This window comes from Tasmannia lanceolata, unplaced genomic scaffold, assembly GCF_043159265.1.
Source record: "Tasmannia lanceolata isolate RefF3 unplaced genomic scaffold, GAP_Taslan_0.1 ptg000004l, whole genome shotgun sequence".
NCBI classification, from domain to species: domain Eukaryota; kingdom Viridiplantae; phylum Streptophyta; class Magnoliopsida; order Canellales; family Winteraceae; genus Tasmannia; species Tasmannia lanceolata.
Genome location: NW_027518681.1, coordinates 6,829,189 through 6,855,975, shown reverse-complemented (window position 1 = coordinate 6,855,975; position 26,787 = coordinate 6,829,189). Strand labels below are relative to the sequence as shown.

Sequence of the window (26,787 nt, the reverse complement as noted above, 5' to 3'; positions counted from 1 at the left end):
GTGTGGTCGTCTACACCCATTCTTGCAATTAACCCAACAAAAATCTTGGGAAACTCTCTCTCTCTCTCTTGTTTTTGCCCTTCGATTTCTCTTTTCTTTTGGAGAATAGACAGAGAAGAGGTGATCCAAATTTAGTTACCATGAGAACTTAATTTGAGTACTTGAACACATTTATTCTTTCTATTGGGTTGGATACACTTATGAGTTTGTAATCCTTGACAAAGGTTGGGCTTGAGTTTAAATTTTTTTGCATAGGTGGATTCAACCATACCACAAGTAAACTAACCCACTGAGGCGTTGGCTCTTCGGCATAAAGTCATGGGTTTGCTCTCTATTGACGAGTGTTCGAATCCCGCCCCCGACTTAGCTGATACCCGTGGTGAGTGGGTCGTTGCGTGTATCCGTAGGGACTAGTCCTTCTCCCGAAGGGGATGGGGACATCCTACATCATAAAAAAAAAAAAAAAAAAACTTATCCAGTCTTTGATACATAGTAAGTGTCTGCTTTGGCGGATTAACTGCCACCTATGTCCCAAGCAAGAGACAGAATTTCTAGATGTATTATCTTTTGAACAATATGAGACCAGGTAATTTTGAAAAATATTTAATTTGTTCTTATATTTATAGGGAAATGATATTTTCACCCCCTTGTCATCCCCAGGACACCCGCTTCTGTGGAAAAAAAGAAATTCCAAGAAGAACATTTCTGACAATGTTTTCCTTGGAAAATTATTATCCCTCCATAAAAAAGAACACATTAGAATTCTGGACAAACAAATAAGGGATTTGCTAGGGTCCATCACAAAAGTCATTTCGCGGCTGGTCTATCGCATGTCAGACCAGCCACCTCGTGGATTTGCTAATTGTTGTCCACATTCACGAGGTGACTGGTATGACATGCGATATACTAGGCGCGAAATGCCTTTTGAGATGGACGCTAGCAAATCCACGAGGTGGCCGGTCTGACATGCGATAGACTAGCCCAGCCGCGAAATGCCTTTTGCGATGGATGCTATCAATTTCCAACAAATAAAAATAAAATATTGAACATAGAAGTATGCAGGCCCTTGTATTAAGCATTTGGTTGGTCAATCATGTGAAGTTTGTGCTGAACCAACAGAGGTGAACCCAACCCCGTCGCAAGGAGTCAAGTGTAAAATTAAAACTCCTAGTGGATAAACCAACATGGAGAGGATAAATTCGCACCCCCTGTAGGATAATCCGCTTCCCTATAACGTGAATCGCGGCGGACTTTTAACACCGGGGGTGCGAATTTATCATCACCCCAAACAATATCAGTAGCCCAAGTAGAACCCTAAAAACCCTTCTCTATTTCATCTCACCCAAGCCACAAAACCCTTCAAAAACCCCTCATCTCTCCTTCCATTGCCTGGAAACCCTAAAACAAGAATCTTCCCCAAACCATTGTCATTTAGGTCAGAAAAACATTTCAAAGCCCCTCCTCCCTCCCTCTCTCTCTCTCTCCCCTTGTCTTTCTAGGATTCCTTCTGTTGTCTTTCTGGGATTACTTCTGTTGTCTTTCTGGGTTCTCTTCCATGGCCTCATCTGCTCTCAGAAACCCTAATTTGAAGCGCATTTTTGGGTCCTCCTCTCGCCTCTATTCATCCTGCCGTGGAGCGATTTCGAGTCCCTTTTCTCTCTCTGAATCTCTTTATGTAAATGGGGCTGACCTTAATGGCGGGTTCTTGTGGAGGAAATCGATGGCGACATTTACGCGCACGTAAGTAGATAATAGAGTTGAATTTATGTGCTTATTTTGGTTTTTTTTCTTGTATTTGGATTGATGATCTATTCATTTATTTTGCTGGTATTTCGTTTGGAGTTCTTGTTTGATCTTAAAGATATGGACTTTGTATGAAATGGGTTGTCCTTGTTTTGCTGATATTCTAGCTGTTTGTGATAAACTATATGCAATTTTGTTCCATGGTGATTCAAAATACATTTTTAAAGAACTTTTTTTTTTGTCTTCTTTGGCCCTAAATTTCTTCCTGTTTTTCGGGGTCTAAATAGAGATCTTGTACAATGAACTTCTCGATATTTTTGACAAGGAAAGTGGTGATTATACAAGGAAGCCCATTAATACAAAATGGGAAGTTGGCCGGTTTATTAAATTTATTTACAGTTATGACATGGAAAGGGTGCAAAATGATACAGTAATGTGACCCATATCATGTGTAGAAAGGGAAGATATATCTCCACTCTGCTCGGTCATTCATTTTCCTCTACATTTTGTATCCAAGTTTATTCATCAGGTGGTTTTCTGCAAGCTCTATTTTTCCGGGTAGAACTGTTTAATGGGAATTATCGGGGTTGGACCCGTGTTTCTAAATTTCCACCGAAACTCACATGAGACAATTGAAATGTTACCATTTCCATCCCCACTGAAACGTATACCGAAATTGAAAAATATACTGAAACCAAAATCGTAAGTGTATTAGTGATATACTATATCAGTATGTGTTACATATCTATATTTATATAAATTGCATGTGAAACGTGGTGTATGTATTACACACACACACACACACACACATATATATATATATTTGAATGGAAAACGATTTCATTGAAAAACAAAACAGAGGCTGTGGAGGTTGATACAAAGGAAGAAAAAGGAAGAATACAATAAGAGACCCATGTGGGGCGGATCAAAGGAACAAACTAGGGGGGACGAAAATAAAAAGATCAGCCCTTTTCTTTGGGAATCCCCTCTCTAGCTAATCTATCAGCCACACTATTGGCAGATCGCCTAACATACATGAAAGATATATCCGAGGCACCCACACCATCTTTAATTTCGTCGAAGAAGGTAGCAAACCTTCAAGGGAAGGGGTGAGAGCCTGAGAGCCATTTGATCACATTAAGGGAGTTCCCCTCTACTATCACCGGATCCAAATCTTGATTCTCAAGGAACTTTATTCCTTGGTGAACTGCATGAACCCTTCGCTTCCATGCCCGATGGGATCTGTGAAGGCCCATCTCAATGCTCCATGTTCATCCCTTAGTACCCCACCTATACTAGTTGGACCTCGGTTCCCCATACTAGAGCTGTCAAAATTCAACTTCAAAAACTGAATGAGGTGGAACCCAATCTTGTACAAACCTAGGGGGTTTCCTTCCATCTATGCCATAAATCATATGCCATTGCAAATCTAAAAGATGGGAGTGTCTTTACCTAGGATATTATGATAGCTATTACTCTATTATAGAGATAAAGAGACCTTTTTGAGTAACCTTTGAAGACGCGTGAATTCCTCTCCTTCCACAATGCCCAGATAGTGGCTAAGAAGGCCACGTTCCAGAGTATCTTCCCTTTTTTCCCAAGGAAGCAGGATTCTTCCCTGGGAGTGGGGAACCTTGATTCCTGGGTTCTCGAATCTGAAACGTGAATCTTCTCGAATCCCCAAAAACTGGGAATCCCGCCCGGTTCGGATTCGCCGGAAACCCGATTCCCACTTTTGGGAATCGCGGTTTATGATTCCTCGGAAACCCGATTCCTACTTTTGGGAACCGCGGTTTAATGTTATGTGAAACACGATTTCCCTGCGATTTCCCGGAGATTCCCTTGCGATGCCCAACTTCCCTGCGATTCCCCGACAATTCCTCGGCGATTCCCTGACAATTTCTCGGCGACTCTCCGGTGACTTCACGATTCCCGCTTCCGACCATCCCGAGAGCCTTCGATTCCCGCTTTCGATTCCTTTTTTGAGTCCCGCTCTGGCAACCTTGTTTTTTCCTCCAAGGCAGATTGGCCCAGCTTTCCAATAAAATCCAGGAGCTTAGCTGGGAATACCCAAGAGCCAAGATATTCCAAACCTGGACAAGATCCTGCTCCAAAACTCTCTCGCCATCCTGCAATGAATGAATAAATGGTCCACTGTTTCCTCTTCCTCTATTCAAAGTGTGCAATGATCTATGATTAGCATCTCTTGAGATCTTTGGAAGTCCACTTTCTGTATTCTATCTAAGCAGCCCACCCACCCAAATATAGATACCCTTGTGGGAGCTTGTATGTTCCAAACTTTGGATACTCTGAAGGTGCAATGCAAGCTACAAAAAAAAGGGCGGCCCAGTGCACGAGGCTCCCTCCATTGTGGGGTCTTAGGAGTGCTAGATGTACGCAGCCTTACCCCTGCTTTGCAGAGAGGCTGTTTCCGTGTCTCGAACCCGTGACCACCAGGTCACAATGGAGCAACCTTACCATTGCGCCAAGGCTTGCCCTCTTGCAGTGCAAGCTACAAGCAGATGATAAAAGGACTTAACTGAGAATTATCCGGCCGAGTTCCAGATCCAAACCCTTTTGTCTACACCCGAAGACTTGATGTAGCAACCTTCAAGAATCTCCATCAACCTCCCTACTGACTCGATTTCTCTATCAAAAAAGTTCCTTCTGAAAGTCAGCATCCATACCACCCTATTATCTCTGCGCTAAAAAGAATCACTTACAAATCCTTCCTTGGCCAAAGCTAGGAGGAAAAAGCTTGGGGAACATCTCCTTTAGGCAGATGGAGGAGCAACACTTTCCTGTTCCTGAATAGACTTTGATTGAACCCCGTCTGAGAATTTTTGATTGAACATCAAAATGTCACGCCACACTATCCTTCTAGGTTTGTTAAATCTGTCTTCTGACTCCTAATGTCCCCTCACTGATCCATATTTACCCTCACTGATCCATATTTACTTTTTATGATCTTAGCCCGCAATTGTGATTCCTCCTCCCCAAAGCGCCATAGCCACTTTCCCAACGAGGCTTTGTTGACTTCTTTTATTCTCCTAATGCCAAGGCCTCCCACTCACCTTAACAGGTTTGCAGACCTCCTCCCATTTGACCAATGGAATCCCTCGTTTAGCCTCGGACCCCCCTCCCCCATAGAAATCTCCTCCGGATTTGTTCTATTTTCTTGGTTACGCTTATAGGACATTTGAAAATGGATAATTGATATACAAGGATGTTTGCCAAAACCGCCTTTATGAGTGTAAGTCTGCCCCCTCTAGATACTAAATTGTAGGTCCAAACTTGGACTTGGACGAGAACTTGACCAAGGTAAAATTTAAGACAACTTGGTCGAGCCAATATTAACTCAAGATTTTTTAAACAGTGTTTTTATCACCTTCACTATTTATTTTTATTTTAATTGTACAAAATCTTATTATTCTCGATCTAATTATAGTATTATACTATTGAATTCGAATCACCCCCTTTCTGTTTCACTCATGACTTTATTTGGACAACATTACATGACTGCCCATCATATATACATATATACTCATATACACATAGCCAATATTATATAGAAGGGATGACAAATCCCTCTTACTGTCTCTTTCACATTTGAAATCACAATATTAATTGCCTTTGATGTTAGTATAGAATATAGACTGGTTTGTAATAATCAACTGCTAGAGATCTACTGAAAATTTGCAGTTGCATTTCTCTTGTGATTTGATTGAGAGAGGTTTGCTAAATTTTGATTAGTTGAAATTGCTGTAATTTTATGGTTACATTGATAATTTGAATGGAAGATATTATGATTCTGGGTTCAGTACTCAGTTCTATATTTTGCTGGAATTTTATGGTTTTTACATTAGGGAGGCTAAGAGTTTACTAAATACTATGCCAAATTTTGAAGATGTTTATTGTTGTTTGAGGACATTTTACATATGCTGGTTTTGTAATTCTTGTATGCTTTGTTTCTTTCTGGCCCTTTTCAATTGAATTTTTGCTTTCTTCTAATAAAATTTCACCCAAAAAATTAAAAGTAAGCATACTTCATATTTATAACATTTCAAAAAAGAAATCCTTGCCATGTGTGATGGTGTTTTAATTGCATATATCTTAGTTGTTTTGTAGTTCTTGTATTATCCCTCAAATCCATGAAAGTTTGTTAATTTTACACTTGGAAAGTGATGGTAACCATCCTTCATGAAAATAAAAAGTGGGCTGGCTGTCCTTTAAAAGTGTTTTTGTTTTTTGTTTTTCTTTGTTTTCATAGGGAAGTGTTGGTCATATTGAGATTTTTATTTTTAATATAATTGGGGTGGGTTTAACACTATTTTAGTTAGAGTTTACTATTCACGTCACTATTCACCAACATGTTGGTGTTTTGCTACTAGTTTTAATTTTTGTGAATTTTAAGTGAGAAACATCTAGAATTAGAAGTCGTGTGACAAGTTCTGTATAATGTAAACCTAGGGCTAGGGCCATGAACTTCATGATGATAAGGATGAAAAATACGATTTTCACAGTTCTATGCAATTCGTGGTTGTGATGTCTACATTCTAGGTGTATGACCTTTTTTTCCTTCGGTGTGAAGCTCTAGAAAACCCTTTGTGTGATGCCTTGGGTCATGTTGGTGTGATTCCAACACGACTATCTTTCCTTCAGTGTGATGACTTAGGTCTTGTTGGCGTGATTCTAACGTGACTATCTTGATCGTCTTCGGTGTGATGCTCTATGAAACTATTGGTGTGATGCTTTTGGTCTCATTGGCATGACCCAACACATTATCCTATTTATTTAAATTATCTAAGGTTTTTAGATCTGTTGCCTGCATAGTTCTTGCATTACTTTGCTTCCAATCCTTTCCAATAGATTTCCACCTTTTTGTTTCATTGTCCCTTCATCAAGGCATGTTTATTTATATTTCCATCCCTGAAAACTGTTTGTGATCAGTTTCAAACCCTACGATCAGTTCAATCCCTGCATTTTTTATTTTCTTGCCTATTGATATTCCCCTACATTCCCTTATGTTTTGAAATTTTTGACTAAATATAGACTGTTAGGGTTTTAAGTTGTTTAGGTTATCTTTTTTCAATGGAAGTTGTTTAGGAGCCTTCTAGGAGTCACGGGACAAGTTCTACAGAATGTAATGCATAGGGCCATCGACTACATGATGATATGATTAAAAAAAATACAATTTTTTGCAATTCTATGTAATTCGTGGATGTGATGTCTACTTTGGAGATATGAGACCTTGATATCCTTTGGCGTGATTCCCCAGGAAACCCTTGGTATGATGCCCTTGTTCTTGTTGGTGTGATTCCAAGACAGCTATCTTGATCTCCTTTGGTGCGATTCCCTAGGAAACCATTGGTGTGTTGCCTTTGGTCTCGTCGGTGTGAGTCCAACACAACTATCCTATCTATCCAAATTAATTAGATCTATTGCCTGCGTAGTTCTAGCATTCATTTGCTTCAAATCTATAGTTCTCCAATAGATTTCCAGTTTTTTTTCATCTTCCCTTCATCAAGGCTTGCTTATTTCTATTTCCAATCCCACGAGTTGTTTGATATCAGTTTCAAACCCTATGATTTGTTCAATCCCTAGAGTTTCTGTTTTCCATCTTATTGATAATCCGCGCAAGGCTGTTCTCAAATTTTAGATCAAATTTTCACTGTTAGATCTGTCCAAAGTCCAAACCTTTGCCCATGACAAGCTTTCTTCTAATTTCAGTTTCTAAATTTTTTTGAAAAATCCCTTCCATAGTTGGTTATACATTAGTTTGGGATTAGAACTTTGGTTTAGGTGGCGTCACAGACAGATCTCTACAAGAAGGTTAGTAATGGCTCAATGGGATGAACTATTCAGAGTTCTCATGGCATTAATGGAGATAGACCAAATTCTTCACTCGACGGAGTCGAGTTCTTTTCAAGCAAGGAGAATGATGAGGACCGGCCTTCATGAAAATTATAAGAGGCTAAATGTGATGGTGGGGTTTGTTAGAAGTGTTTTAGGTTTTTTGGTTCTTATTGTTGTAGTGGCAGATTGGCCGTATTAGGATTTTTCATTTTAATATAATTGGGATGGGTACGTAGTATATTGGGATGCGAGCCTTGGCGCAACAGTAAGGTTGCTTCATTGTGACCTGGTGGTCATGGGCTCGAGTCATAGAAACAGCCTCTCTGCAAAGCAGGGGTAAGGCTGCGTACATCTAGCCCTCCCGAGAGCCCACAATGGCGGCAACCTCATGCACCGGGCCGCCCTTTTTTTTGGTATGGGTAAGCAGTTTGTTTAAGTTAGGGTTTCCTATTCATAACACTATTCACCCACATGTTAGTGTTTTGTTATTAGCTTTTTTTATTCTCACGAGTTTTAAGTGAGAAACTTCTAGAATTAGGGTTTTACCCGTTTAATTTAAAGAGAGCCCATATGTTGGTGTTTTAACTTGTTTTGAACTCTTCTAGATGTCCTCCAACACAACTATCTTGATCTTCTTCGGTGTGGTGCTGTAACGACCAGGATTGGGGCAAATTTTTTTTGACATGATTTTTTTTCCCTTTTTCCCAAAATCCAAATCGCTACCCCAAAAGAGAAAACAAGCTGACTCTCAACTATAAAATACTAATTGCATTTCTTTTTGAATTTACAAACTACCAACACAAAAATCAAGAAGTCTCATAACATAAGTTGAAACCAACCCACTGAATAAAACAGACTAAGGCAAATTGCCTAACAAGGATAACTAGTCAAACCAACAAGGCCCTCTGGCCAAAAACTCTTCCCTCAACCCCTTTAAGCTCTCTTATTTTGTGTTCATGTCATCATGTAAACCGGCAAAAACTGTAGTAACTGAGTCAGAACGAGCTGAACAAGATCCCATTGTAGCTTGCATAATAAGAGCCACTAAATGAGGTTTGCATTATAAAATCATTTCTTATGATTAAAGGGTTAGTATAAGCAAAACAACTATTCGTTAATATAAAGGTAGAAACAAAACTGGAAGTAGAAATATAAATATAAATAGAAATAGAAATAGAAACTAAAAGTGCAAAGATAAATGCATGCGAAAGAAAATGCATGACTACTTCAAGACCATACGGCATTTGAAACCTCCTTTCATTCATTTTCTTTTTCCTTTAATCCTCATTTAATGGCATTTATATGCCGGCAGTTGAACTTGACCATCAAGGCCCCCACCCATATTTGGGTACAACCTAGGTAGGATTTTCTCAGTCATTCTGTCTACCAGGTCCACCTGAATGCATCACCAGCCCAATGTTGTACGCTCTCCTCCGGGTGGCTTTTGGCATCTCGCCCAAGGTTGGCTCAAAGGGGGACTCCCTGGCCGCGTTCCCACAATTTGCAATGCAATGCATGCATAAATTTATACGCACCTCTTTCCTCTCTTTCATGAGTGGTTTTTCCTTTTTCCTTTCACCTGCATGATTAGTACTTGATATTGCCACCCTATTATGTCAACAGTTTATCAAAATAAAACTTGCTATCAATTTAACAGTTCCAAAGAAACAAGTAGGAGGCAAAGAGACTAATCATACGAAATAAGATCACAGAACCATTTTTGAAGCCATTATGGTACAAGTCACTATCACTCGCCTAAATGTTTGAGTGTAGAATAAGATGAGAATCTCTATGTATCAATCAGAGAGTAAACTTGTAAAGAGTACATGTCAAGTGTGTCAAACCATTTGTTCAAGTGTTAATAATTCTTCTATAAACTATTTTATACCTCTCAACTGAATAGTTTTCACCATAAGATTCATTTCCACTATGTAAGAGCCTATGTATAACCTATCACCCTAAAAATCACCTTTCATAACTATATCGTATTTATGGCTTTTCCTTATAAAACTCATCAAGACTTTGGATTATAAATTTTTAAGTGCTGATTTTTTAAAGATCATACACAAAAATCCATCCATGTCACATGCATGATTTATTTCTTACAAAAATAGTCATTGCAGGTCTTGTTTATTATATGTAATTAGGGTCTTCACATCTCATATATTCTATATATAATATATATTACATATAAGTGCTAATTTTTGAAGAGGATTTAAGTTAAAGAATCAAAACTTCACTAAAGAGGGCTGTTTTTATGAAAATAGTTGATATATTACATAGAAAACATCTACAAGTGATGTTTTCCCCGTGAAAGCGTTTTCCTTTTATTATAATGATACATGTAAGGGGCTGTTTTTATTAAAAACAATTGATATATATTGTTTTAAAAACGAACACATAGTGCTGATTTTCCACAAAACAGTTGATTTATTGTGTTTATTCCACTTATATAAATAATAAATCTAGTTTTGAAAATAATTAATAGACAACGTATTTAGGTGCTGTTTTAAATAGAAATCAGTCCTTCGGGACTTATATAACATATATACATATCAATTACATCAAAGAAAACAACATCCGTTAATTATATAACGAATATATAATGAAATCTTTTTTTTTGAAATATTAATAGATTGAAGAAGGGAACCAAGAAGGTTCACAAAATACATAGAGATGGAAATCTTTAATGAAATCTATATAATATTAATATATAATGAAATCTTTTGCAAAACAGCCCATAAGCTCACTGTGTGTGTGCTGAGTTTTTATGTAAAATAGTGATTAAACCCATAAAGATCACACGCATGGCCTTAGGTATTCCTTAAAAAACAATCCCTTAAGCAATTTAGATTACACCCATAATATTTTTCAATGAGTAAATATGATTTGTACTTTGATTTAAATCATAAAAAAATTTAAATAATAAAATCTTAAAAAGAAAATCTAAAACATATTTCTTGATCCAAAAGAACCCAAAATCGACAAGCAACTATAACTAGAATCCTAATGAGATCAAATCAAGAACAAATAAAAGCAAACACACCAAATTCGAACAAGAAATACGAAAAACGGATTTTTCGGGCACTTACTCGAAAGCGAAAATCGAATTGAAGATCGAACCCTTTCTTCTTCTTTTCTTTTTCTCTTTTCTTCTCCTCTCTTCCTCTCTTTTTTCCCACGGTTTTGAGCGTGCGCAAGTGGGCGTGAATGGATAGCTCACGCAATATATTTTTTCTCTCTTTTACTTTGTATTTCCTTGTTTATTTCTAACATATAATAGGTTTTCTAATCTAAGTCTCTCACTAACAGCAAGAGTCCAACTTGATTATAACACTTTAAGGTTTTTATTTATCAAATTTAGAAACTAACTAAAGCTTTTAAGAGTTTTTAAATTAATAAGTGCCCTAATATGACAAATCCCGTCATAAAGCCCCACCTTAACGGAAAAAGGCACTTAACTGCGCCAAATCACGTCCAAATCGCAAAATCTTGGGCCCGCTGGATAGATAATCGAAAACTCATTCAATAAGCCCAAAATCAAGTCAAACGGACAAGATTTGATGCCCTAAAATCAAACTATAAATAAAATGACGGAAATACATTAGGAGCCGCTGATACTCAAATGACGTGATTTGTCATCCATTTAAGCTTGATCGACGGTCTGAGGGATCTGGTAATCGATCCAACGGTCCGAAAGGCTCCAATCAAAGATCTAAACCGTTGATCTTTTATCGGGGATCTACGGCCAAGATTTACATTAAAATTGTTAATTTTCCCGACCCTTGATGGGGCCAGGTGTTACAGGTGCCCTAGGAAACCATTGGTGTGATGCCATTTGTATCGTTGGGATGGGTAAGTAGTTTGTTTAAGTTAGGGTTTCCTATTCACAATCCTATTCACCCACATGTTGGGTGACTCCGTCACAACTGTCCAATCTATCCAAATTATCTAAGGTATTGGGATCTGTTACCTGCTTACTTCTTGCATTATTATACTTCCAATCCTTAGTTCTCAAATAGATTTCTAGTTTTTCACTATCTGTCCTTTATTTAGGTGTGTTTAGTTCTATTTTCAAGCCCACAAGCTGTTTGAGATCAGTTTCAAACCCTATGATCATTTTAATCCCCGCATTTTCTGTTTTCTTGCTTATTGATAGTCCCATGCAAGCCTTTGGTGCTGTTCAGAAATTTTAGATCAAATCTTGACTGGTTTATCAATTCAAACCTTTGCCATGACCATTGCTCTCCTAAGTTCATTTTCTGCAATTTTCTGAAAAATCCATCCCATAGTTGATCCTACATCAGAAAGTTTTGGAATTTGTATTTTACTCGTGTTATTGTTTCTTATGCTTGTCTCAAATCAATGAAATGTCTGGCTCTCCCCCATTCGATTAAACTATGATTACTGTTAGTCTTCCGTTCTATAATACATTGTATATGTTAGGGAAGCTAGATTTAATTTTTTTGAAGGGCAGATTACAACATTCTTTTATGTATAATTGGATTATTATTGAACATGCTGTAAAGCATTTCAAACTACTTCATTCAAGTATGATTGTAGGTTGTGTTCAGTTATTATTGCATATGGTGTAAAGCATTTCAAACTACTTCCTTCCAAGTATAATTGTAAGTTGTTTTCTCATATCTTTTTTTGTTGCATTTGTTGCTACAGGAAGCCTCATGTAAATGTTGGGACCATTGGACACGTTGATCATGGAAAAACTACACTCACAGCGGCAATCACAAGGGTAGAGTCATAGTTGATGTATTGGATCTTCAATAGATTGTTCTTGTTTTCCTCTCTCAGGATATTGGGTTTCTGTAGAGATAGAAAAAACATTCGCTATATCGATATGAACTTGGAAATTTTTTATTCTTATGCATTCATGATTAAGTTTTGATCTATTTTAAGTGCTTTTAGTGAGCATGAACTTTTTTTTTTCAGGTACTAGCAGACGAAGGTAAAGCTAAGGCTGTTGCTTTTGATGAGATTGACAATGCACCAGAGGAGAAAAAGAGAGGAATTACCATTGCAACGGTTAGGATATCCTTATCTTTATTGCATGCATTGGAATTATTCTTGTTGCAATAATTGCGTCCCTTTTTTCAAATATATGCGTAGGTATATTTGGGTAATGAAACCATGCGAAGCACTTATGCGAGAAGAAAATGGGAATCGATCTAATTGGCTGATTCAAAGAACTCTCCTGAATCCATTTTTAATCACAAATAAGGGATTACCAAATTCACATGACTCGTTTGAAGCAATCAATGAGATTATTTCTCGCAGAAAGTGCTTCTCATAGAATTGTTTTGCACTTTCTTTAATGCTTACAATTATTCCATTTTTGAGCCCAAGTAAAATATGATTTTGCAGGCTCATGTGGAATATGAGACTTCTAAGCGGCACTATGCACATGTAGATTGCCCAGGACATGCAGATTATGTTAAAGTAAGTGATGAATTTTTTAATCTTGTTCTATTTTGGTAGTTTCGACATTAGATATGTCCTTATATTTAATGGCGAGTTACATAGATGAATTTACTATGGGAAAAAGTTATTCAGAAAAAGGAAAAAGTGGAACTAAATATGCAGGAAAACTAAATATTACACTGGAAAAGAAGATCAATCAAATAAAGATTTGTAAGCTTAGCTCCCATGATTGGTAACATATCTGGTGTATATTCGTATCTATGAATGTAGGATGCTGAATGGTGTCTAGCTCATTTCAACATTGAAATTTCTGTCAAGTTGTTGTGAAGACACAGTCTATTTGAAATACGTCATTATGGATTGAATATTCTGCCCCTTTATTAGTGAATGAAACTCCTTTCAAGGAAGCAAAACAAGAAAATGGAAGGGGAATGGCTTCAAAGTGTGGGCCTCCAGGATAAAAACTCAACCAGAAGGAAAAGCATTGACACTATCATTGGCCTCACTATGATTGTGACAAGATACAAACAGTTCACTTGATGTTCATCCAAAATACTCCTTTAACTCTACCATTCAAAACAAAAAACCCACTTTAACTCTACCGTTCAAAACAAAAAACCACTTTAACTCTATATTCCATTAACTCTACCATTCCAAAAAAAAATAAAAATCCCCCAGATTAACTCTCTACAAGGAGCTATCAAAACGTTCCCAACTGCTCAGTCTAAACATATCAAGGATTCCACCTTACTATTATGTTAGAAAAAATGGTAACTATAAGTAAGCTCCAGCTTTGTGGGGAGGGTAGGCAATTTCTCATATTTGGATTTGTAAACCACTTTATCTAGAAAATCTTGGGTTTGCTTAAAATATTTTTCAGTGTTTTCTGCAAGGTTTTAGTTCTTTATGAATCTAGAGATTGGAACCCAATTAAATGATTAGTTCTTGTACCGCAAACTTCTTGCTATGGTTTGATGAAACTAAGTTTTCCAAAACTGGAAGACTATTGGGCATCTGCTTAGCACAATTTGAAGTAATTTTCTAAATTCCAGTTGCCTATTTTTACTAGCGAACATATCTACTTTCAGTGGTCGTGCATGAGGTCCATGCCGTTCAACTTACTTGGCGTCTTCTAATCTAAATTCTATGTGATAGTTTCAATTGAATGTTAAGTAGATATGGACGATAACTGTCGATGCAAATCGATCAAAATTCAAAAATCATGGAGACATTTTAATTGTGGAACTGATAAGAAGAAAAGGTTGAATCGTTATGCGGATCATGATGCAGTTGGATGTAGCATCTCCTCTTCCAATCTAAGCATGGTGGGCCAACCCATAGTTTAAAATTTTGGCCGAAACACATAATTTCGGCAGAAATATTTCGGTTTCGGCCAAGACTGAAACGAAATACACAATGAATCGGTTTTTTACAAGATTTCGCCAAAATTTTGAAATTTCTCTTAAATTTCAACCGAAATTTCATTTTCTCGCTTATTAGAAGATTCTCACAAAAAAATTAAAGATTTTCACCGAAATTTAAAGATTTCCACCAAAATTGCCAAAATTTCCACCGATATTGTAACCAAAATTTACATGATTTTGGCTGAAATTTCCACTGAAACCGAAATATTTCAATTTCGGCGGTGGCAAAAACTGACTCCAAAACCGAAATTCAATGCCTTTGGGCAACCTAGCTGATCCAATGACTGGGAGTGAGTTTCTCTTGAAAAATAAACAAAATTTCTTTGCTTAGTTGGTCATTAGTAGTCTGAATAAGTGCACATGTGCTTCGGCGTAGTCTTGTAAATTTCAATTGTATGTGAAATTTGATTGTAAAAGGGGCCATATAAAAACCTTCCCTCCATTTTGAATTTTAACGTTTGCTAGCTTTTCATATTGGAATGGGGATCTGAAATTGGAGAGTCATCTTCTACCTGTAGAAAACTCTATTACTGCTGGAATTCGTCCAAGGCCCTGGGGAACTTAACTTGAGTTCCAAGTTCTTCCACCTTGCTGCTGATTTACCTTGTATTTGGCAGGGATCTTGAACAGCTTTACCAGATTTGGCGTCCCGTCGCTGGATCCATAGTTTGATCAATTCGTTGCAAGATTCCAAGGCAAAAGAATGATATTTTTTCCTCTTGTGGGGTTTGGATTTAACCAAGTTCACAATTCCCAAGTGAAATGATTGAATTCGGAACAGCTCGTTGCTGAACTGTCCCTAAGGTTTCGAGCTTCACATCTTGAAGAGCAGAATTTTGATTAGTATCTGAGCATGCATGGATCTGCTGGTTGTCTTCGAGTTTCATTTTGATTGAATGTTGGCATTTTGAGAACGTAATAACTGCCTACAAACTGTCTAGTAACTCCATTAGCAACAGATTTCAAGTTGAGGAATTAGTGCTGAGACCTTTTTTTTTCAGCCTAGACTTGATTCAAGGCCAAGAGAATAGCTGTTCTTTAGCATGTACAATCACTTGGTTAGCATTCTTGGAAGCTGTATTTGATTAAGGAAACTCCAGCCATAATTCCAAGTACTAGTTGTGTGAGACTTATCAGCCTTTGGGACGATCTGTGAATGAAGATATTCTCCCATCCGAGATCACTCCCAGGCCTAAAGACCTACCTAACTGGTTCCAGAAACCAGTCTCAGAACCATTCACCTAATAGCTGCTCATCCATTTAAATTTGAATCGAGTTTCCAGTGATCCTCTTTCTCAGACACTCACTTTTAGTTGGAGCAAATATATCTCAGTTTTGAAGAAGGATTTGACCCTGATTGGAAGAGGATTCTTACCAACTGACAGTCCATTCTACACTAGTTCAGAAACCTGAACTTATTGACACAATTTAAGTAGTTCTCTGATTTCCTTATTCGGATTGCCATTTCACAATTGATCACCCCAACCTATAACGGCAAGAATTATCTTGCATCAGATCATCTTAACATATTCCTTGGTATTGAGCCTCTAGCTCAATGGTCAAGGCTTTGTTCTTCGACCTAGAGGTCGGAGGTTCAATCCTAGCTTACCTACCCAAAAAAATAAAAAATAGATAAAAATAAAATCTTAACATATTTCTTTCTGTGCTTCAGAATGACAGATTCGGTGTACCATCCTCTTTTGCATTCCAGTTTTTCTACAAAGCAAGATCTCTATTATCTAATTTGTTGAAGTTTATTGGCATTTTCAAGGAGGCTTTTCTTATCGAGAACCCCTCTTAGCATGATTGATTTTAATAAAATTTGGACTACCGCTTCTCCCACAATCCTACTTCATCTGGCTTATTTAGGGTGCTAACATGCACCTTTCTTTTAAGTTGGTTGCTAAAATGCCCCTATCTAAAAGAAGATAGGGATTGTGTATGTTTATATGCTACTCGCCTAAGTCAAATGCTAATATGAGTCTTTACTTAAATGACGTGCATGTTAGCAATATGAAGAGGAATAATAAGTAAAGTAAAGAGAAACATAGAGAAAATTTGTAGGGTTGAAGTCGGTGGTGCTTGGTGTGATCTAGGGTTGAGGGTGAGATCTAGGGATTAGGAGAAGCAAAATTGATAAAAAAGTGGAGGAGGAAGTTTGTTAAAGAAGAGGCGCAAAGGAGAAGAGATGGTATTAGATCCTGGCCTTTAATATTAAATCTGGATGATCACATGCTCTAATACCATGTCAAAATATTGCGTTAGATGCGGAGAAGAAGGAGAATTGGGAAGAAGACAAAATGTGAGTGAGAAAGTAAGATTCTATTCAGTCAAAAATCTTTGAGCATGGTGTCTTAAATATTGTATGTTACAAATGATCGCATGTAGCCTTTTTCTACCACAATCAACATTGCTTGAGTACTCATGAATATTGGAACACTTGAAGATGTTCCTCGCTATCACACCACAATGAATGATGAGGGGGTTCAAGGATTCTTTCATCTACTCACACATGATGGGTCTATATAGCAAGGCCATCGTGGACTGGAGAAGGCCATCGTATTGGAGCAAGATTTGTAAGTAAGGAAAGGATGGGAATGTTCACCTGGCCAGCATCGAGGTGCTGAAAATGAGTCTTTGCCAAGTTCATTTAATCTGTGAAGAACATTACCATGCTCGTCGAGTTTGATTGCAGAAAGAAAAAAGTATCAAACACATTTTTCTTCTTCAATAAAAATTCATGAATGGACATTGATTTTTTCTCTGCAATTCTTAATCTCTGTTGGAAGCTGACAACATGAGCTTATGATTGTTGAGTTAAGGAGTCTTCACGGCTTTTCATAGGTCACATGTTCCATGCTCATTGAATTTGATCGCTGAAAATTATCAAACATATTTTTCATCTGAAGATAAACATTTCTGAATGGACATGGATTTTTTCTCCACAATTCTTAATCTCTGTTCGAAGCTGCAAGACATGAGCTTCTGAATGTTAAGGAGTCTTCAAAGGCTTACTTCTGATTGTTGAGGAGTCTTCAAAGGCTTCCATAGGTCACATGCAGATGCAATGTCTGAACTTGAGCTAAAACCTTTGGAGAAAGAATGCAGTTTAGCCAACCTATGACCATGGTTTTAAATTTCCATTGAAATCGGCTCGAAACGATCAAAATGAAGAATGCAGTTTAGCCAACCTATGACCATGGTTTTAAATTTCCATTGAAATCGGCACGAAACCATCAAAATGACTCTGTTTCCATCCCCACCTAAACCGAAACCAAAATGACCGAAATGCATAAACCAAAATCGTAAGTGCAATAATGGTGTACCATATCAGTATGTATTGCATAATTATATTTATATGAATTGCATGTGAAACATGGTACATGTATTATATTTATGTATTATATACAAATATTTATGTGATTTACATGTGAAATTTAGTATGTACTAAATTTTTAAACATGTGCGACAATGCATGTTGCTAGGTGTTAGATGTTTTTAAACTATTATGGATGGTTGCTTTGCCTGTAGCGAATTTGGGAGAACTTGATAACGCTTTTGATGATACAAATCGGAGGTTTGTTCGTAGAATCCGAACATCAGAGGTAAGAGTAGTTATGAAAAATATGAAATTAGGTAAGGCTAGGGGGCTTGCCGATATTCCTATTGAGACTTAGAGATGCTTGGGTGATGTGAATTTGGTTTGGTTAACTAGATTATTTAACAATATTCTGAAGACTAAGAAGATTCCTGATGAGTGGAGGAAGAGTACATTAGTACGAATTAAGGGGATATTCCGAGTTGCACCAATTACCGGGGAATTAAGCTAATGAGTCACACCATGAAGCTTTGGGAAAGGGTAATTGAGCATAGACTAAGAAAAGAGACTAAGGTGTTAGAGAATCAGTTTGGCATCATGTCCGGACGATCGACTATGGAAGCTATCTTCTTGATTAGGCGGTTAATGGAGAGATTTAGAGAAAATAAGGACCTTCATATGTTTTTCATTGATTTGGAGAAAGCGTATGATAGGGTTTCCAGTAGGGTTGCAACTTGGGTCGGGTAAAATCCGACCCGCGTCAATCCGACCTGAAAAAGGGGTGGGTCGGCTACTGTTTGGCCAGGTAAAAAGTTGGGCCGAGTTTCAATATCAAAACCCGAGTGAAACTCAGGTCGGGCCGGTTTTAAAGTAGGAAAACCCGACCCGCCCGACTTACCCGCATCCGCATGTATCGCTCAAGTCAAAATTTTATTTCTTTGACGGTGGGCCCAACATGAACGCTTGAGAGTAAAAAACCCAAAAGAAAAAGAAAAAGAAAACTCTCTCCACTCGTGGAACTAGGGTTTCTAACTTTCTACTTTCTTCAACAGCTCTTCTACGAGTGGTGCTAGGGTTTCTACTTTCCTCCCTTTCTCTGACGAAGCTTTCACAGCCGGCTTCTCTCCTTCCAGCTGCGTATTTTTTTTGGTTTTTTCTCCTTGCCACCCTTTTTTTCCTTTCTGGGTTTCAACACTGCAAGTTAAGAAAACCTTGTTTGACAACCACTTGAAATTTTTGGAAAAAGAATCTCGTGAAAATTACATCAAGAATTCAAGATACACACCGGTTAGGATTTATTGTTGGAATGACAAATGCAAATTAACACAGTTTGTGGGAGAATGTATTTTTGGTAGGGGTGTCAATTTTAGCTCGGGCTCGGAAGCTCGCTCGAGCTTGGCTCGAATCCTTAACGAGCCGAGCCGAGCCGGCTGGCCAGGCTCGTTAAGCTTAACGAGCCGAGCCCGAGTTAGGCCAGGCTCGACTCAGCTTCTTAAAGCTCGTTAAGAAAACCCGTATAAAAGAATAGTCCTAAATATAATACAGTAGTAAACAGCTGGAGGCATAATCATCATCATGAGGTTGGTGTTGTCAACATCTGTTTTGTCAACATCATGAGGTTTTGTCTTTCTCGGAATGCAGTGCGTATCAAACGGTTAATTCTCTTGAGAAATTAATTTTTTCCGTAATTGTCATAACTTTCTACTTTTTGTTGGTATTTTTTTGGTAATTGTCATAACTTTTTACCTTTTGTTGGTAATTTTTCATTTAAAACTTTATTCCTTCGGCTATTTTACTTTATTTGTAATGATTACTTTTTTTTTCTTATTTTTGCTTTTGCTAGCCACCTTTGCCATGTGCGAATCTTTGCACCAAGGATGGTCACATGCCGAGAAGTGGCATAGGAGAAGTTTGCTAGCAAATTCCTATAAAAAAAGAAGAAGAAAGAAATGTTATCAACTACTGTTTTCTTACGAGGACACTTTCACTAGGATAATCCAAACCGTCCATTTGATAGGTCACGTATAGTCCAGAATTTTTCCAAAAATGTTGTACTGAATTTAATATAACCCAAGCTCGATAAGGCTCGCGAGCCTAGCCGAGCCTGACCGAGCCGAGCCGAGCCTGGTTCGAGCCCGAGCCAAGCTCGAGCCGAGCCTTTGAACTTAACGAGCCGAGCCGAGCCTGGCCAAGCTCGGCTCGGCTCGTTTACACCCCTAATTTTTGGTTATTGTATGAGTGTTATCACTACACGAATCAACCAAAGTCTGTTCGTTATGGGTGTGCAGAGATGTGCAACATTGCTGGGATTGAACGGATTGAACCCACCTTGATGTGGTATTTGTGTGCTTGTATTTTGGGAGCAATGCCATTTTTCCCATCTGTTCTCCTACATCTTCCTGGCTCAGGTTCCATGCTATTCCTATAGTCAAAACACAGATTACTGCAAGTTTAAGTGGACTTGCAATTAGTGAATCGATGTCTTTATAGAGGCAGGTTTAAGTGGATTGCCGTCTTCAATAATTTAGTTTTTCACGAAGCCAAAAAAAAGGCAACGATGGGAAAAAACTCGACCTGGCCCGAGAAACTACCTTGGGTAGGGCTGGGTTTAAGAATCCCGAGTTTTCCAAAAAAAAAAAAAACCCGACCCGATCTGCCCAAGTTGGAACCCTAGTTCCCAGAAGTGTTATGTCGTGGATCCTTGAAAGAAAAAAAATGCCTTCTAAATATGTTGATGTGAATCATGTGATTAAGGATATGTACGATGGAGCAGTAACTAGTGTCAGAACTACGGAACGTCTAGTGAGTTTCCAATTACAATAGAACTGCACTAAGGATCAGCTCTAAGTCCTTATCTTTTTACGCTAGTTATGGATGAGCTTACAGAGGGTATCCAGGATGAGGTGCCGTGGTGTATGTTATTTGCAGATGACATAGTATTAATCGCCCAAACCAAAGCATGAGTAAATGTTAAATTAGAGTTATGGAGAACTAGTTTGGAATCTAAAGGTTTTAGACTGAGTAGGACTAAGACAGAATATATGGAATGCAACTTTAGTAATGTAAGGAGGCGGGACGAGGATGTAGTATATATGACTGGACGGGAGGTACCTAAGAGGGATATCTTTCGCTATCTTGATTCAATTCTCCATAAGGAAGGAGAGATTGAAGAGGATGTTAACCATAGAATAAGAGCAGGTTGGTTGAAGTGGAAGCTTGCTTAAGATGTTCTGTGTGATCGTAAATCCCTACCAAGTTGAAGGGAACGTTTTATAAGACAACTGTGAGGCCAGCCATGCTGTACGGCTCAGAATGTTGGGCCACCAAGAAGCAGCATGTGCATAAGATGAGTGTAGCGGAGATGCGAATGCTTAGATGGATGTGCGGCCACACAAGGCTAGATAGATTTAAAAATGAAGACATTCGTAAAAAGTTGGGAGGGCTCCAATTGAGGAGAAGATGAGAGAGCACCGCTTAAGATAGTTTGGACATATCCAACGTAGGCATTTGGATGCTCCGATGAGAGGAGGCAACTCGTGCCAAATTGATGGATTAAAAAGAGGTAGGGGCAGACCGAAAACAACTTGGGTAGAAACATTGAGGAAAGACTTGATAGCTAGGAACATAACAGAGAACTTGACCTTGGATATGATAGAATGGAAGAAAATGATCCACGCAGAAGAACCAAACTAGAACCAGGATTAGAGCCGGGTAGATTCCTTTTACCTTCTTCATGATTTTTTTCTAAAGGATTCATATAGCCGACCCCAACTAGCTTGGGACAAAGGCTTTGTTGGGTTGAGTTGAGTATGGATGGTTGTTTTGCTTATGTGATAGTTTCTAAATGTGGATTTCTGCTTATTCTAGCATTTCCCGAGGTTTCATCTTTAAATACTATCATTTGCATGTGTTTCAATATGTTTCCTTGATTTAATATGATTTCCACCAACATTTCCAACTTAAACTGAAACATTTCTGTTTTCGTGGCGACCAAAACCGAAACCGAAATTTAAAACCTTTGCAATGACATATTGATCCTTTGTGAGCCATGCCTCATATTCTAGATTTGTCTCCCTCCCAATGATATGCATACGTTTTACCTATAGTGCTATCTCCACCTTTCTTCACATACTCATTGGGTTCAAGAGCTAAGATAGTGAGTGGAGTGCTCATATTTGAGCAAGGAAAGTGGGAATGGATGTCATAGGAAATATGAGAAAGTAGAGGTTTTGGAAGAGGGAAGGAAGTGAAACCATGATGGGATGAGATGATGGAGGGGAGGGATGGAGATTTCTGGATTGAATAGGCTTGGAATTTGTTTTCAAAATTGAATGGATGGAAGATGTCTTCTCTGATGACTTTCCCGGCGGGCGTGGGGGGGGGGGGGGGGGGGGGGGAGGGAGTTGATGATGCTAACATGCACCTAGAGAAAATTTGTAGTGTTGAAGTCGACGGTTGTCGGTGTGATCTAGGGTTGAGGGTGATATCTAGGGTTTAGGAGAAGCAAAATTGATAAATCTAAGTTCTACAATGATGAAATGAAGGAGAGAGTTGTTTAAAGAAGAGGTGCACAGGAGAAGAGGTGAAGAATAGAGTAAAAGATAAGCAGTAAAGTTGGAGACATGGTACAGGAAGATGACAAAATGTGAGGGAGAAAGTATGATTCTATTCGCTCGAAATCTTTGAGTATGATGACATACATATTGCCATTCAAAAAAAAAATGATGACATACATATTTTTTGTTACAAATGATTAAAATACTCTCATGTAGCCTTTTCTACCACAATCAACTTATTAACATTGCTTGAGTACCCAAGAATATTGAAACACTTGAAGATGTTCCTCGCCACTATCCCACAATGAGCGAAGATGTGGTTCAAGGATTCTTTCGTCTTCTTACTCATGATGCATCTGTTAGAGAGTCAAAGCTCCTTTCTTTTTAATGTATGGCATGTATTCCATTTACCGACAATTTTCATGCAACAAAATCCTTTTGCATGGGGGGTAGCCAGCGCACCTCATAGATAGATGGTGGGTAAGTGGTGGTCTGTCATACACTGCAAGTGGCCGAGAAGATCATCTGCTTGTACTTCCTCAAATTCAATTTAATTATTCCATAGCTTTGACTGAGATTTATTGAGTTGCAATATTTATTATTCAATACCTTTTATTGATCTTTACTGAGTTACAAACTTTTGGTAGCGCTGCTATTTCTCTGTTAACTTGTTGTCGTTTTCTATGTGAATACACTCTAGTACCCATACACTTTCTTGCACAACAATGCATACATATACAGTTCCTGCAACATATTCTTTAGGCAACCATTTTATTGTAAGGTGATCTCTTGGTTGGAAGGTTAATATTAATAATAATATTCTTTATGGTTGGTGCTGTTTATTAGGTTCATTCATTTATATTTTTGAATTGTTTATTTGGTTGTTTTCGTAAAAAGGGGAATTTCCATTTCTATTAAAAGGTCAGTGAATTTTGTTCTGCTTGTGCCTCTGCAAGGTGATAGGGACGAAACGTTTGAATCTTGAACACTGATTTCCATAGTTTCATGTCCATAAATTCATTTGGTACATAATGATTGAATAACATTAAAGATGATTTTCTTGTTTAATCAGATCTTGAAATGTTCCTAGAACAGCTATCCTCTAGGCGGTTTGATTTTTCCATCCAGTTCCAAATATTGATTCCTTCTTTCCATTGTAACATGTTTCTCTTGCATAAGTATGAATGACAATGGTTCAAAGTAAATCCTATAATTTATATGCATGCTGTTATCTTCGTTGGGTGGTAACAGTTCTCTGATTTCTTAGACTGCAACCTCATGAATTTGGTTGAACTGCAGAATATGATTACTGGAGCTGCTCAAATGGATGGGGGCATTCTTGTTGTGTCTGCTCCGGATGGACCCATGCCCCAGACAAAGGAACATATTCTGCTTGCACGCCAGGTGGGTAACCTATTTTTGGCTCATTCAACATGGCTAAGCTCTTTTTTTTTTTTTTTCAAAAGCTGACTTTATTACCCAAAAGCGAAGAAAGTATATACAGGGGACAAGCTGTCCCCAAAAACGTACAAGGTACAATGACCCCAGATTACATCATTAAAAGTAAAACAAATACAAATTTGCCATTCATCCACATTATTGTCATTCCATTCTTCCTCGGGGGCTATGTGAATGCTCATCGATGGCAGCACAACTCCTTCCTTAGCCAGGCAGTCCGCCATCTCGTTCGCCGACGTCCTTTGCTCAATGTTAGGTTTTATAACACATACCATATCTCGTATCTCAGTGATGAATTGTTGTAGTCTCCATGGTCCGGTTGAAGCACTTGTGGCCCACATATTTGTGTTTGATGAATCTCCTTCAATGATAAGCAGTTCGCGCCTCGTTTGCATTTAATGCTGAAGAGGAGATCCCTTACCTCCGCCTCATTTGCATCACAGATGCCCACCGGTCCCGAGTACGACATTAGCACCTTTTCTTTGCTGTTTCGAATCACACCCCGATACCAGCCTTCCCAGGGTTTCCAATCTAACTACCGTCGAAATTTAGCTTAAGCCATCCCATGGGCGGAGCCTTCCACTTAGGTTTTATGTTTTCCTTAATCTTCCTTTCCCAAATCACGGCATTCCAGTTCCTTAGTATCTCACCGCTACTATAGGTAGTTCCCATTCTATCTTTTATCCACGAGATCAAATCAATTTTGATTTCTAGCTTTATACGGTTCAGATTATTTCATTTTTCTTTGAAGATTCAACCATTTCTTTCCTTCCATATGTTCCATATAATAACATATGGGATGATCTTCCACATGGCTTGGCCAACATTTCCGAAGGGTCCACTCCAATTCAATAACACCTCTGATATACTGTTTGGAAATACCCATGGCACTCCGAAGGCATGCAAGATATAGTTCCATAAGTAATAAGATGTAGGGCGGTGGAGCAATAAATGATCTAATGATTCCTCTTCTGCCTTGCACAAGACACATAGACTTGCCAACTGAATTTTTCTTCTCTTTAAACGGTCGCACGTGTTAATGCCTTTATGAATAACAGTCCATGCGAAAGCCGTCATCCTAGGAGGCGCTGCCGTCTTCCATATACATGCCTTGCATGATGCTTTCTTGTCCCCATTATTTAGAGCCGCAAAAAAAAGATCTGACAGTGAAACACCTGCCCGGGTTCGGTGTCCATACTCTTTCATCCTCTTGAAATGGCGAACAATATTGAGAATTTAGAGATGCGAGAAGGGACGTGAAACTATCAATCTCTTCTTCCTTGAGGTCTCTTCTCAATCTGATGTCCCAAAATACTGTGTCGTGGGTTCCACCTCTCTTCACATAGTCTGAGACTCTAGCCTCTTAATTTATTGCAAGCCTGAAAATTGCAGCGTACTTAAGGGTTAAAGTAGTATCTCCCTCCCATAGGTCTCTCCAAAAACGAACCTCATTTCTCTTTCCTGCTTTGTATCTCACACAACTTTGAACATAGAACGCAATGTGCAAGTCGATTTCCAAGCGGCCGATCCTTCCCCCCTGTCGGGCATTTTGCATTCCATTCGCCCCATTCTGCTCCATATATATATATATATTTTTTTTTTGAAAAATGGCAGTTATATTAATAATGACAACATGCACAAAGATCGGGAACAAGTAGTCCCACCCCATTACATACATCATGGACAATCAAAGGAGTATTCTCCAATCAACCAAAAAAAAAAAGGAACAACAACAAAAAGAAACGCCGCCAGGCACATCCTTAACCTTACTTTGGTAACCCATGCTCATCTCCAGAGATAACCTTCAATTTGCGATCCTCACCAGGGATCTTGAAAACTTCTACATCTTAATATTTCCCCGTTCTAGACCCTTCCCAGACAACCCAAATTCCTTCAATTTCTTCCATATCAAGTGAGATTACCAAACGGCACCCTTCAGCATAGACAAGCTTATAAATGGCTCAAAATAGCTGAGCAGCTACATCGTTTCATACACACGTCTTGTTCTTCAGAACAAAGAGGAAAATACATCTCAAGCAGCGAAGAACCTTATTCCTCAAGCCCACTTTGATGTGCTTTTGCTATCTTCCATTTAGCATTTTTGTTGAAGAAAACCCTGATCGGGCCTTGCCTCTAGCAACAAGTCCAACTTTTAACAAATCCTTAGCCTGAGTGTTCTTTCAAAACTACAACTCCACCACAAACTATCAATCAGGGACTTAGCTTCCAAAAATTAGACATTCTTCAAAATCTCTCAGGTACTCTTCACAAAAACTATTAAAACCAGGAAAAGAGGATGAGGAACACAAAAACCTACCCCAAAAAATTACAAAAGAGGTGGCAAGGGGAGCTTTCTAGGTACTAGGATCCAGAGACCCGTCCTTTTCCTGCTCTGATTCTCGATTTCGTCCTTTATCTCCTCTTTGTCCTTTGGTGATTGATCCTCTGCCCCTGTTTCAAAAACATCCCCTATCGCTAGGAAGCTGTTCACATCCTCCGCTTCGGAGGCGTGCTCATCTATTCGACCAAGCAGCGGTCCCTCAAATGGAGGTAACTGAAGTCTTGCTCTCGCTCTTTGCAAGGACGCCATTTTAGTCACCGTGCCTCTCTTTCTTCTGCGAGGGCTTTCTGGAAGAAGGGGAGTTTGTATTTTGGGACACAACGTTTCTTAATGTCTCTCGTTCCTGTTAGAGTGAAGAATTCCTCTATATCTTTTGTTGTCTCCGCCTTGAATTGTTTCCACTCCTTTTTTAGAATCTCCATCTCTTGCTCTTTTGGTGTCGGGGGCCCTTCGTAAGGCCTTGTCTCTTTGATCTTTGGCTGGTTTTTTTTTTTCTACAGAAGGCTCCTCCCATTCAACCTTCTTTTTCCCTTCCCTATCATCCACATTTCCTTTTCCGGAAGGCCCTGTTTGGTTGCAAAAAACATGGAAGACGGCTGGGCATTTTCCGGAATATGAAACACCAAATGTTGTTTGGTTGTCAAATTTTAGCAC

General features: G+C 38.5%; 1 protein-coding gene across 2 annotated transcripts in view; it reads left to right on the top strand.

Annotated features, from left to right (window-relative positions):
- The first annotated feature begins 1,292 nt into the window (after positions 1-1,292).
- LOC143876164 (GTP binding Elongation factor Tu family protein) overlaps positions 1,293-26,787 on the top strand; it is a 41,022-nt gene continuing 15,527 nt past the window's right edge. The window contains exons 1-5 of one of the 2 annotated variants that reach the window (XM_077377850.1): positions 1,293-1,740; positions 12,274-12,349; positions 12,547-12,639; positions 12,979-13,053; positions 23,634-23,738. In XM_077377850.1, coding sequence (XP_077233965.1) covers positions 1,556-1,740; positions 12,274-12,349; positions 12,547-12,639; positions 12,979-13,053; positions 23,634-23,738 — 534 coding nt within the window. In that variant the 5' untranslated portion in view covers positions 1,293-1,555. The remainder of the gene's footprint in view (positions 1,741-12,273; positions 12,350-12,546; positions 12,640-12,978; positions 13,054-23,633; positions 23,739-26,787) is intronic. The other variant, XR_013250317.1, reaches the window with a different exon arrangement.